Here is a 13935-nt window from a genome sequence, read left to right as displayed (position 1 = left end):
GGGGGGATGGCACATGCCTCAAGTGTCCAGCATTCTGGGCGCCATCCTGCATCTGGCCAGGACTTTCACAGGTGTCCAGCATTCCCACCTCCCCATGGCAAAGTCCAGCAGGGGCCTGGGCTGGCGGGGGGGGGGGGGGGTGTTCGTTCAAGGGGCAGCTGTGAACGGGTGGTGGGGGGCAGATTGGGCTGGGGGGGCAGGCTGGGAGACAGACACACAAATGTGCTGTGCCTCCTTTCAAGGTGTGATGTCCCTGGCATGCAGCGGGAGGGCCCCTCCTTCCCAGCCTGGTCCAGGGCAGAGCCTGCGCTAGGCAGAAGCTGACCAAGCAATTGCTTAGGGCCCAGAGCAGCTCCAAGGGGCCTCCATTGGCTTCTTATTGTGTTGGGGGGGAGGTGCTCCAGAAATATTCCCGCCGAGCCCCACCTCGCCCGCCTCTGGCCCAGCCGTGTCGCCGGCGTGCAGAGGGTGGGACAGGCCCGGCACATTCAACAGAGTCCAGGGGCAGAGGGTCACAGGGGCGCTGCCCGGTTCTGGCCGCCCTGCCCGGCTCCCCGGCACTCTCCGCGGGCAGGGGCTTGGCGGGGAGGGGGGGGGGGGACAGAACAGGGAGGGGCAGGGGCGGCGGGGGACAGAGCAGGACGGGGAGGGGCGGGGGACAGAACAGGGAGGGGCAGAGGGCCGGGGGTGGGCAGAGCAGGACGGGGAGGGGCAGGGGGCGCAGAGGGAGGGGCAGGGGCTGGGGTGGGGGGGCATGCACCGGCCTGGCCCGGCTAGCGGGAGGCTCGTGCTGAGTTTGGGACAGCGGGTCCCATGGAGAAGCCAAGTGACCATCTGATCAGGCCGGCGGGCGAGCCCGGCTTACCGGGGGGGCTGTTGCACGGGTAGGGGCATCGCGCCGGGTAGCCCCGCGTGGGGGGGGGGGGCACTGCCCCAGGCTAAAGCAAGGCACGAGCTCCAGCAGCGAGAGCGTGTCGCCGCCGCAGCCAGGCACGCGTGGGTGGCATCTCGTGAGTCGTGCGCGCGTGTGAGACTAGCGAGTTGTGTGTGTGGACGTGGGGCTCGTGCCTGGCGCGTGCTGCCCGGAGCCTGCTGCCTGTGCCCCCCAGCAGCCCGGGGCTTGGACCCAGCGGCCGCTCGCGGCGCTAGCGAGGGGCTGGGGAAGGGGCGCAGCAGCCGGGCCCCGCTCCGGGCCTCCCAGCCGGCTGCCCCTTTAAGGGAGCTGCCTGCAGCCGGGGCTCATCCGCTCCGCATCACTTGGCTCCGGCTTCTGCATCATGAAAACTTGAATGGCCAGTTGGCGGGGCCGGGAGCCTGGCGGAGGCAGTCAGAGGAGCGGGGAGCGGCGGGCAGGGCAGGGCTTCCCGCGCAGGGGCAGGCGGCTGGGGAGCCCCTAGGCTCGGGGGGACGTGGTTTTCTCCCCAGAGCTCCCAGCACAATCCCCGCGGGGCTGAGGGGAAGGCGGAGCCGGTGGCTGTCCCTCGGGGGAGGGGGTCGGGAGCGGTCCCTCCAGCACCCCGGGGTGGGGCGTGGTGCGGGGGCCCTGCGCCGGCAGCCCTCCAGCACCCCGGGGAGCCCTGCGCCTTTCCTCTGCTGCTGTTTTCCTCTCCCTGCCCCCGCCGGCTGTGGGTGGGACCGGGGCGAGCTCCCGGAGGGGCTGGGAGCGGGTCCATTTCAGCGCGGTGCCTCCTTTCCCACCCCCCGAGAGGAGCTCGCTCTCTCTCGCTCTCTCTCGCTCTAGACACACACACACACACACACACACACACTTGCAGCCCTCCCACCCCCGCCACACGCCCCCCCCCCCCCCCCGCCCCGATCTCCACCTCTCTCCAGCCGCCTTCGCCTGGAGCGCGCCAGTGGCGGCGCCGCGCCGCGGGCAGGGGACCGCCAGGCGGCTCCCGAGCCAGGCTCCGACCCAGGGGCGCCGGGCCGGGGCACCGCGATGCGCGCCCGGAGCCCGGCTGCGGCTCAGCCTCACGGGACAGCCCCGGGCTCCGGCCGCGCTGGCCTGAGCCGGGCGGGCGAGCCTCGCCCCTGCGCCCCCGTCGCCTGGCCCGCTGCCGGCGGACCATGAAGCGCGATGAGGATGTGTGACCGCGGCGTCCAGATGCTGATCACCACCGTGGGCGCCTTCGCAGCCTTCAGCCTCATGACCATCGCGGTGGGCACGGACTACTGGCTGTATTCGCGGGGCGTGTGCCGGACCAAGGCCACGGGCGACAATGAGACCAGCCGGAAGAACGAGGAGGTGATGACCCACTCGGGCTTGTGGCGAACGTGCTGCCTGGAAGGTATGTCCCCAGCGGGACGGTCCGGGGCAGAGAGCGAGTCCTTCTGCGGCTTGGCGCCGCTCAGCAGCCAGCTCAGCCCCGCTCGGGGGGCATCGAGTGAAGGCAGCCGGGGCGGGCTGGAGGGTAGGGTGGGGTAGGGGGGGGCTTCCCTCCCCCTTCCCCTTCCCCTCGCCGGCTTTGCTCCCCAGCGGCACCGGCCAACTCGTGTCCCGTGTGCGCTGCCCCCGCTCCCCTCGGACCCAGGGACAGGCGCGCCTGGGTAGATCCCCTTCCCCAGCCACGCCAGGGGAGCGGGCACCCTGTGGCATGGGCCTGGAGCCTCGCTGGGCTGGGGCATGGGCTGGCCGCAAGAGTGTGGCCGATGCTGTCAGGATGGAAAGGAGATAGGTCCCTCCGCAGGCAGGCGGACAAGAAAGAGCCGAGCGGGTTTCCCATCGTTGCTAAATCAAGTTTCTGTTTAACCCAGCCCTGTTCTCCTTTGGTTAAAGTTAAACTTTTCTGCCTGACTCCTGCTTCCGAAGGGTCACTAATTTACTTACATCAACAGGAGCCAGCGGCCCCTTTCTACTCTAATCCCTGCTCTGGGATATGGGGTGGGCGTTAAAACTTTCTAGATACAAATACAGCCAGCGGGCGAATGGAAACTTGAAGGAAATTCATGGGCAGCTTCTGTCTGGTCCCCTGGGGAAGTTGCGGTGGGTGGTTGAGAGCCCTGATGTTCCAAAGACATCCTGACAAGAGCTGCTCCTAATGCCGGGCCTGTTTCAGCTTTCCCAGGATGCCAGTTTGGGCACCACACTTCTTCCTTTTTCTGAACAGCTTTCTGTGCTGGCCCTTGCCAGAGAAACCGCTGTTTTAGTGGGCCATAGGTCCCCCTTGATGCCCATGCTCTTTTTCTAATTGGAACATGAATGGATAAATAACACACAAGCAGGTCAAGTAGTGGTGTGCTAAGGAAGATCCTAGTCCCTGTTCCAAGTCATGAATCTGAGGTCTGGAGAGATACTCTCCACTAGTCCAGTCTTTGCTGGACTACAACTGGATGATTCCATCCATTAGACCAGCAGGTCTCCAGTTTTTATATGCTGAGCCCTCTTTCCAGGAAACAAAAACCAGTCACACAGCCTCTTCATCCTGACCATGTTAGCCGGGAAAGGGACTACACCTCACACTTCAGGAAAGGCTGCATTAGATATTGTATCTGGAAAGAAGCACCTACCATGCCCACCTGCCCATCCGTGCCCCCATCACTCACTGGAATCCAGTTTCCCAAGTCCATAAATGTCTGTCAGAACTTCACTCTGTAGTGTACTTCTACATCACTCCATGACCTCCTTGCCAGCAGCCGGAGCAGTGCTCTTCCCTGTATTCTCCATTGGCTACAAGCTCCAAACCTGACTCTGCTGTATCAACATAAGCTGCCACTTTTCTGAGTTATTTCTACCAAAAGTTTTATTGTGTGCTATTTTTATTAGGAACAGGAAATTATGATTAAGTATAAAGATGGCCTGAATCCAAGCCCTAATACCTGAGCAGTAACCAGTGAAGAGAGGAGCCAGGTTGGGAAGTTGAAATAAATTGCAGCAGCTGGTTCTGTAATGACCGGATACATGTGTTAACCAGGTACTTGGACACGGATGGCCTTTTACAGCATAAAGCTCCGTTCCTCTCCCTGCTTTGCACCTTGTAATGGGAAACTCTCTCTCTCTAACCTGGCTAAATAAGATGTGATATTTCTAAGGTGCCTATTTCCTTGGTGTCTGAAAGTGCTCAATACTTGATGACAAGTACACAAAAATGTTCCTCCTTTTTGTGTTCTGTGTGTGTGCACATGTGTAAATGGTATTAAAAGTCTGATCCAACGTTTGTTGAGGTCAGTGTGAGCATTTCCATTTGCTATGCATCAGGCCTTAATTGTATATAAATTAATCTGGGGTAAAGACACTCTTTTGGGGATGGGGACAGGTAAAGGGGGAAAGAGCCAGGTGTGTGAAAAGTGCTAGGGAAGCACAAGGAATTTCTGAAATTCTTATTTTTGTGTGTTACATTTTTTTTTTTAAAATGACTGTTTTTGTGCTACCCTCACTGATGTAACTTGCTGCTTTGGAACAAACCAAGAGAGAGAACAGGGTTGGGTTGTTTTAGAACTGATATCCTGCTCTCTTGTATAACACAGTCAATAAGGTGCCACACAGCATCCAGCTGAAGCCCCAGTGTGTATAGCACAATTCATTTCCCACAGGTCAGCGGTGAAATTGTGAGATGACTAAGGAGAAGAGTGCCTGACGTTGCACTGATCACTCCTATGTTGTATTCCTGTCTTCCACCCTTCCTCTTGTCTTTTGAGGCCCCAATCCTACAACTGACAGCTTCACAGTGGATTGCTGCACCTGGACATTGGTTTCAATCCCCAGCAGTCTGCCCGTCAGTATTATTTGCAGGACTGGGGCCTTAGCTTGTAGGCTCTTTGAGCAGGGACTCTGTCTACCATTGTGTTTGTGCAGCATCTACTACCATGGGGCTTCTATTCTGATCAGGGCATTACTGCAGTAATGGTCAGTTTGGCCACCACTCACTTTGGCTGATTTGCAGCTCAGCTACTGGCTCAAAGGGACCCTTCACTGTTAACCACTGAGCCACCCAATGCCCATGAGTAAACTGCCAGTTCCAGACGCGGTGGAATCGCTGGAGGTGCCTGGCTGCACAGCGCTAGATGCTACCGGCGCCTCCTTAATATTTGCCTGAGAAACTAGTTCGTGTTTTGTGCTCTAACTGATCTGATGCTAGAAAAGACAAATTTGCCTCCAGCAAAGGGTGAGCAGCAGATCAACATTCTCAGCTAGATAGAAGGGGACATTTTGCTGAAATAAAAGAGCTCTGAATTTCCTTCTCTAACAGAACAGCTGGACAAAATATATTGAATTAGTCACTTTGAGACCCACCTGCCTCTGCTATGCCATAAGATGGCTGTTAAGATAGTGCATGAAATACTTTTTATGCACAAGAAATACTGACTGGCTTCTAAGGGAGATATCTCCTCAATCATACCTGAATTTATACATATTCCTTTTCCTGGATTGGAAATACTTGAATTTTGCCCTATATCAACACTAACTGGAAATGAAAATGTTGAGCTCAAAGGGGCAAAATATGCTGTTAACATTAACAGGTGCTCTCTATGCGTGGGAAACAGAACTTGTCTTGAACAGTTCATGCTCATGGCTTTTTAATGTATTTTATGCAAAGAAATTAAATGGCAAACTGTTACGTGCTAGATTTTCTCTTCCTGAGTGTTGATGGTAGATTATTCAAATGGCCAAAGTGAGTGTTGAGTTTGTACTGTCTCTCTGATGCCTTTTAAATACATGTCAGTTACACATGCACAGTAGCTGTGTGGGAACAATTTATGTCACATGACTGTAGAAAGCCCATAAGCAAAAGAGGATAAATCTTGAATGAATCAGCAAAGGACCCATAGAGACACCCACACTGGAAAATACAAATTAATGGTTGACTTGTTATCTAGAGTCTAGGCAGGAGTTCACAGACTACCAGGCTAACGTGGCCTTTGTTTTAAATTGTAGTGTTTGAATTTTAATTATCACTTGTAGAATATGTGCCTATCTTATTAAGCTACCTTATTGCTCAAACTTGACAAATATATTTTGTTCTTGTGCATCCTCTTTAGTGGTTTATAATAAATTGTTTTTCCTCTTCTTTGACTTCATTGTTAATATAGAAAGGGGAAAATGCACAGAACTTTTATGGAGAAAAGGAAATAGTTGAGCTGGGCTTTGGTTCCTGAAAAGTAACAGCTGTTTGGTTTCCATCAGATTTAATTTAACTCAGCAACATTAAATATAGTGCTCTTAATTGTTCTCTTCCTTACGCTGGTGTCAATTGGGAGTAACTCCAAGTTATTACAGAAGTGTAAACCAGGTGTGAATGAGAGGACAACCAGGCCCAGTTTGTTTGAATTATCCACATTTTAAACACTGTCCTGTGCCCATTCATCTTTCTCAGGCACCTGCCTCACTACGCCCAGTCCCAAATAGAGGTCTCTCCAGGTGTAACCCTTAGGATCACCACCATCTTTCTAGAAAGCCAAAGTTATTGCTCACTTTCTTGAAGTGAGGGTGGCTAAATGAGCTTTCTGTAGCTGACCCTGTTGTGGCATTATTTGGTTAAGTAACGTAATCCCCACTTAATTGTGTTTCATACCCACCGCACTAGGGAGCGGGCCTCAGGCTGCTCATCAGCTGAGGTTGCCCTTCTGGATCATGCACTGGTCCATCTAGGTCAGTATTCTGTCCCCAGAAATAACCAGTGCCTGTTGCTGCAAGGATGATAAAAGCCTCCATAGCATATTAGGAAAAACTTTTTCCCTAGCAGGGTGGTGAAGCACTGGAATGCGTTACCTAGGGAGGTGGTGGAATCTCCTTCCTTTGAGGTTTTTAAGGTCAGGCTTGACAAAGCCCTGGCTGGGATGATTTAATTGGGGATTGGTCCTGCTTTGAGCAGGGGGTTGAACTAGATGACCTCCTGAGGTCCCTTCCAACCCTGATATTCTATGACACCCCGCTGGATAGAAAACATTCCTGACCAATGAAGGTGATCCGCTGTGCTTTCATTACAGTGGGGTGCCCCTTGTTCATCTCACACAATTAGATATGTTCATTAATGTTCGTAAAACTATCTAGTACTATTTTTAAAAAAGTCCTGCAGCCCCACTCACTGTCACAGTAGCCTCCCAGCTCTTCCCCCTGAATCCTACCATGGGCTGTTTTGGCAAGGCTGGTAGCCATCTGGCTGTTAATATCCTGTTACACACTGGCTAGAGGCCCCAGCGGAGATCAGACTCCGTTGTGCGAGGCACTTGTAGCAGGGCAGGCTCCTGTCTCTTTGCTCCACAGAAACTGGCTCAGACTCTACTGGTTGTGTATGCACCATGCGATGTATTTGAGCTCCCTCCACCAACAGCTTTAGACTGTGCAACAGTCTATTTACAACATCGCTTCTGCTTCTGGTCCTCTCCTCTGGACCTGAGGCCTCCCTTCCCTGAGGCCTTCATAAGCCTAGACTCAGCTGCCTGTTCCCCTCTCTGCCCCCTGAGGCTTCCTTCCTGTGTCTCTTTATCAGTCTTGAACTGATGGGCTAACTGTCTCGTTAGCTCATCCAGCCCACCTGCCTGATTAAAGGTAATTACCAATCAGCTTTCTCCAGGGGAACTAATTGGTGTCAGAGTGATCAGAGTGCAGGCCCACCTGTTAATTCCCCGCAGTCTGTCATGGCACTCCACAAACACATTGTACGATACAGAACCTGCTCCAAAGGGCTCGTAGTCTACATCGACACGGGGCAAACGGGGACGGGTCGGCCCTTAAACATGAAGTATACGTATTTCTGCTTTGGACTGTGTTCTATTTGCAGATAGCAAATGAAATTAGGTTGTGATCACTTGTACCTAAGTAAGCATCAGTTTTTAGTTCTGTGATCAATTCATCTTTATCCATTAGAGTCAGGTCTAATATAGAATTACCCTGAGTTGGTTGCGAGGCTTTTTGTGTTAGACAGTTATTTATAATGTTTAGAAGCTACAAGGCAGCATGAGACCTGTAGCACGTGTCCCCCAAATTGAAAACCCCCATGATAACACAATTGTTCTTTCCATACGTTATAGATAGATGTTTAAAGAGCTGCTTATGCTGTTCCTTCACCTGGTTTGGTGTCTGTAATAGAACCCCATCAGAACCCTGTCCTATGATTTATCACTTGGAACACTGATCCATAAGTATTCCAGTTCCTGTTCTTCTGGGTTGTCAATAACTCGACCACTGGCAAAGGTATCTTTGATGTAGTGTCACTGCGGCCCACTCTGTTGTTCCTGACTAGGATGTATCCAGTCACTTTAACGGTCCGGTCATGTGACTGTATTCCTAGTGCACTTACATACAATGGGGATCAACCAGTCCCCATCAAGCCCTAGGTTTGGGGGGAGTATAAAGGTGGTGTGACAAGGTGTATCAGGTCCTTTGAGGCCCCTTGCTGGAGGCTTCTGGTTCCTACCACACCCCACCCCAGGAAAGCAACAGCAGAGCTGGATCTTTCAGGCCTGCCTAGAAAGGCTGCAGGGAAGTAGCCAATCACAGCACAGCAGGCTTGGCTAAAAAGAGCGGCAGGGCCTGAGCAGGTCAGTTCCTTGCTGGGGCCAGAGGGAAAGGATGGATGCTATGGCCACAGGAGCCTCAGAGAGAACCAGAAGTTGAGTTCTGGCTGCATTCCGCTTTCTGCAAGTAGAACGTGCACCTGAGAACTGTAACCCTACAGGCTGAGGTGGCCGGGAAGAGACCCAGTGGGAAGAAGCCCAGGGAGAACAGCAGCAGCTAACTGAAGGAGTTAAAGGGAGTAGTACATGACTGCTGTTCATAGGGTCCCTGGTTTGGGACCCAGAGTAGTGGGTGGACCTGGGTCCCCCCACCAGCCACTGGGGAAGAGGCCTAAGCTCGTTTAGAAGCCCAAGCAAAGGGCTGGAATTTAAAGGGCTCATGACCCTGGTAAGGGCAGACAGACTGTCTGGTGAACTCTTAGTTACTCCTCAGAAGGGGACTAAACTTGAGAGATGACCTGGTTGGAGATCTGGGGCAGTGAGAACCAGTGAAGACAAAGGGTCTCCAGGCAGAAACCCCTGGGGGCGCTGCTCTATAACAGGGCATGAAAGGACTTTAAAGTTAGCCCAGGAGGGACTGAGCCCAGAGACAGGGCTGAAGACGCTAACAAGGGTACAGTGATAGTCCTAGCTGGACCTTTGTTACCCCGAAGATGTTCATTTATGCATATTGACTCTGTGTGACTTGGCCAGAGGGCTGAGCCATTGAAGACCTGCCTGGCCAGGTCGGCAGCTGACGGGGCATCAAGAGCAAAAAAGAAAAATTGCAGTACCACTGCCAGCCCATAGGAGGCACTCACAAGATGTGAGTGTCCCCCTGTGACAGGTGGTTTAGAGCCAACTTTGTCCCAGTCCCACCCCCTGTGGTCCTGCACCAGGTACAGCACGGCTGGACTAAAGACTCTAGACCATGGCCTCCAATACACAAGTAAAAGTCTCAGTGGAAGCGGGAAAGTGGAATTCCTGGAAGTTCTGATTTTGGAATGAGGTCAAAGAGCAAGAGCCATAGACCATGCTTCTGAAGGGAGCCAGGTCACAAACTGCCTGCCAGACCCCTGACCTTTCAAACACGCCTGTGCTCAAATACCCAGTTTGCTTTGAACCTCCATGTAGCCAGTATTTACCCTGAGGCACAGATTGCTTTAACCAGCTCCTGAGAACTAATCTTTGAGAAACTGTCTTGGGGAGGGGGTTGTTTTCTTTGGTTTGGATAGAAGGCCTGCAGTTGTCTCTGTTAGAATGACAATGTGTTTATATGGCTCGAGTACCTGTATTCAGGGCTGTACAAAGTGACAGCTTCCACATTGCCTGCGAGTGGCGCGGGAGGAGTAACAGAGCAGTCACTGTGATGGGTGAAAGTGAAATGTGTGCTGTGAACCAGCTCAGAGTTGGGCATTGTATAACCGCATAGGAGCGGTGTGTCGTCTGGCGTCTCCAGAGCTGTGACTCTTTAATAGCGGTGGAAGTCTGCATGTGAATGAGGCTTATGTGGAATTTTTCCATGTACGGTCGCTGCTTCCATTACGGCTGTACGCAATTAGGGATGGCTAACAAAGGCTGAAAAATCCCGAGTTGAGGCCGATGGCTGTGGGATGTAGCATTGGTTTTAAAGGGAGAAGACCTTGAGGATTATTACAGGAGAAAGGGATCCTCCAGGCTTTACTGCTGTGAATAGACTGTCCCACGGGGGATAATATGCTAACTTCCCGGTGGTTAGAATACAGAGATTCAGATGAGTGTGGTTGAATGGTGAGAACATGGCAATAGGAGTTACGATCCCTGACTCTGCAGTTGTATAACCTGGTGCAAATCGTTGCACTTCTGTGTCTGAGTTTTACCATCTGTAAAATGGGATAATGACACCTGCCTCTCAGCAGGGCTATGTGTGTTAATCCATATTTGTCAAATGCTTTTGAATCCGTGGTTGGAATGTGGTCTAGACATGCCAAATGTTATTGTTAGTCTAGGGAATATACAGACAACTGGCAGAGAGTAACCCACTGAGCTCAGATGTAGGTGGGATCACCCCGCACTCTCTGTGGACACAGAGCATTTTGTATTGGCACAGGGGAACCAATCACTTCAGCATGTGGATCAAACACTTGTAAATTACAAAGGGGAGTGTTTGTTCTAAAGCTGTCTTGAGTAGGTGATGCCCCAGCTCCCGCCTGAGGATGATTTAACTCCGAAGTCCATCAAACACCTTGAACTAAACTTGCTACTCTTGGAACTCCACTGATTTGAAACAGAGTCACCTCCTGGATGAACCTCAGCCCTTCTCTCCTGCCCTGGGCGTAAAACAACGGATACTTACCAAGGCACAAGTAACCGGCTTGAATTTTACCCCCACATTTCTATATATGCTGTGTGCATACAGGAAGGCAGCATTATCTAGTGCACAGAGCACTGGGCTTGGAGTCAGGAGACCTGGCTTCTATTCCTGCTCTACCTGTGACCTTGGGAAAGTTGCTTTATCTCTCTGTGCCTGTTTCCCTTTCTCCTCTGTTTAGATTGCAAGCTCCTCAGGACAGGGACTGTCTCTTGCTGTGTATATGTGCAGGACCTAGGTTAATAGAGCCCTGATCTTGTTAAAGGCATCTCCAAGCTTCTGTATTATTAATTAATAAAATATGTGGAGACATATTGGTTAAACAACTGCAAACAAAGAGTAGCTATTAATGGAATGCTGTCAGATTGGAGGCAGGTCTCAAGTGGGGTTCCAGGGGGATCTGTTCTGGAGCCAGTGTTGTTGAGCATATTTATTAATGACCTGGATGTAGGTATAGAAAGCAGACTGATCAAGTTGGCAGATGACACACAGCTGGGGGCGAAGGGGGTTGCCAACACTTTGGGTGCTAGAGCTAAAATTCAGAGGGATCTTGATACATTGGAGAACTGGGTTATAGACAACAAAATGAAATTCAACAAAGACAAAGGTAAGGTGCTGCACTTAGGGAAGAAAACCCAAATGCACAAATACAGAATGGGGGATAACTGGCTTGGCAACAGCGCTGCTGAGAAGGTTCTGGGAGTTGTGGTGGATCACAGCCTCAACATGAGTCAGCAATGCGATGCTATTGCAAAAAAAAGCAAATAAATTTTTAGGTTGCATTAACAGAGACATAGCATGCGAATCCTGGGTGGTGAGACTACTGCTCTACTCGGCACTGGTCAGGCCTCCGCTGGAGGACTGTGTCCACGTTGGGTCACCAATGTATAGAAAGGATGTAGAGAAACTGGAAAGGATCCAGGGGTGAGCAACAAAGATGATCAAAGGGATGGAATGCAGCCGTATGAGCAAAGGCGGAAGGAACTGGGTATGTTCAGTTTGAAAAGAGGAGATTAAGAGGGGATATGATAGCAGTCTTCTGATACTTGAAAGGCTGCCATAAAAAGGATGGAGAAAAGTTGTTCTCTCTTGCCACGGCGGGCAGGACAAGAGGCAGTGGGTTCAAACTACAGCACAGCCGAGTTAGATTAAATCTCAGGAAAAACTCCCTAACTGTAAGAACCGTCGACCAGTGGAGCAGACGCCTGGGGAGGCCATGGAAGCTCCTTAACCGGAGGTTTTCCAAAGGAGGCTGGACTGCATCTGTCTGGGAGGGTTTAGATCCAACAAATCCTGCATCTTGGCAGGGGGCTAGACCAGATGACCCTGGTGGTCCCTTCTAACCCTATGATTCTTTGATTCTAATAATGTATGATAGAAGCCTCCTTTTACTCAGGTAGGAGTGGATAATAGAGGCTGTTAGTTTTGCATTGCCAGTGTTGGGGCATTTTCACAGTTGTAGTGTTGTGGGGCTGGTTGTTTTAAATTCCTATTTTTGCTCATGCAAACCAGCTCTGGTCCCAGGCTTGCTATGCAACACCTACTTAATGCATTTAAAATAGAGACTGATCAGTGCAGAACATATTGTGATTTTACTTCAAAAATACCTAGATGTACATTTTCAAAAGTGACTAGTGCTTTTTGGAAGCCCAATCTGAGATACTTTAAAGGGGCCTGATTTTTAAAGGGCAGGAGCTCTCAGCACCTACCAAAAATCCGGCTCCTTCCAAGAGTCCCGTGTTGGACACCCAAAATCACCACTTTTGAAAGCTAGGCCCTTTTTATTTAATTATTTTTTTATTTTTAAAGTACTATAACTCAAAAATGGCATTTGTGTCCCAATGTGTCCACAATGTGCTGTGATTGCTCTGGGTATCTTGACAGGAGCTTCGATGAAATGGCCAGGATGTTAAACTTTGCTAAGTGTCTCCTATATCATACTAATTACTGCTCACATGGATTTTCCCATGGATTTTAAATGCACATAATGTACACTCCAATAAATTGACATTAACCTCATTTATCAAGTTAATACAAGGTTTTTTTTTTAAATGTATAAATAGTTAGCACCACTCTGCAGCAACCACAGGAGGGCTCTTCTATAGAGAAGGGTGTCAAAGTGCATGGTTCACCTTGTAAATGACCCCCTCATTATAATAAGACAGAAAGTATCATGTTGCCTCTATATAAATCCATGGTATTCCAACACCTTGAATACTGCATGCAGATGTGGTCGCCCCATCTAAAAAAAAGATATATTGGAAAAGGTTCAGAAAAGGTCAACAAAAATGATTAGGGGTATGGAACTGCCTCCATTTGAGGAGACATTGATAAGACTGGGACTTTTCAGCTTGCAAAGAGACAACTAAGGGAGGAGATGATAGAGGTCTATAAAATCATGACACGTGTGGAGAAAGTAAATAAGGAAGTGTTATTTACTCCTTCTTATAACACAAGAACTCGGGGTCACCAAATGAAATTACTAGGCAGCAGATTTAAAACAAACACAAGGAAGTATTTTTTCACACAACGCACAGTCAACCTGTGGAACTCCTTGCCAGAGGATGTTGTGAAGGCCAAGACTATAACAGGGTTCAAAAAAGAACTAACTAAGTTCATGGAGGATAGGTCCATCAATGGCTATTAGCCAGGATGGGCAGGGATGGTGTCCCCTAGCCTCTGTTTGCCAGAAGCTGTGAATGGGCGACGGGAGGGATCATTGGATGATTCCCTGTTCTGTTCATTCCCTCTGGGGCACCTGGCACTGGCCACTGTCGGAGGACAGGATGCTGAGCTGGATGGACCTTTGGTCTGACCCAGTCTGGCCGCTCTTACGTTCTCTCCCTGGCTGATTCATAGAATGGCTCTGCTGTGGCCTTTGTTGTTATTAACTCTTATCAGCACAAATAGCATGTAGATGCCTAAGGAGGTAAAGCACCCAAATCCAACTCCCGTAGGCTGCTTTGACAACCCCAGCCTTGGCACACGGGAAAGTGAAGAGGGAAATGGAATGAAAACTCAGCCTCTTCTCCTCATCTCCCTGGGTCTTCAGATATACAATTACCCAATCTATCTGAAAGGCACTTTCAGAGCCATCTAATATATCCAGTACATAGTACATAGTACAAGTGTACAAGGAGAAGGAG

General features: G+C 50.7%; 1 protein-coding gene across 2 annotated transcripts in view; it reads left to right on the top strand.

Annotated features, from left to right (window-relative positions):
- Positions 1 to 1866: 1866 nt before the first annotated feature.
- CACNG3 (calcium voltage-gated channel auxiliary subunit gamma 3) overlaps positions 1867 to 13935 on the top strand; it is a 60980-nt gene continuing 48911 nt past the window's right edge. The window contains exon 1 of one of the 2 annotated variants that reach the window (XM_075133363.1): positions 1867 to 2294. In XM_075133363.1, the coding sequence (XP_074989464.1) occupies positions 2084 to 2294 (211 nt within the window). In that variant the 5' untranslated portion in view covers positions 1867 to 2083. The remainder of the gene's footprint in view (positions 2295 to 13935) is intronic. The other variant, XM_048867387.2, reaches the window with a different exon arrangement.

Source organism: Caretta caretta, chromosome 10, assembly GCF_965140235.1.
Source record: "Caretta caretta isolate rCarCar2 chromosome 10, rCarCar1.hap1, whole genome shotgun sequence".
NCBI classification, from domain to species: domain Eukaryota; kingdom Metazoa; phylum Chordata; order Testudines; family Cheloniidae; genus Caretta; species Caretta caretta.
Note: the sequence above shows the minus strand (reverse complement) of the source record. Positions and strands in the feature narration are given on the sequence as shown.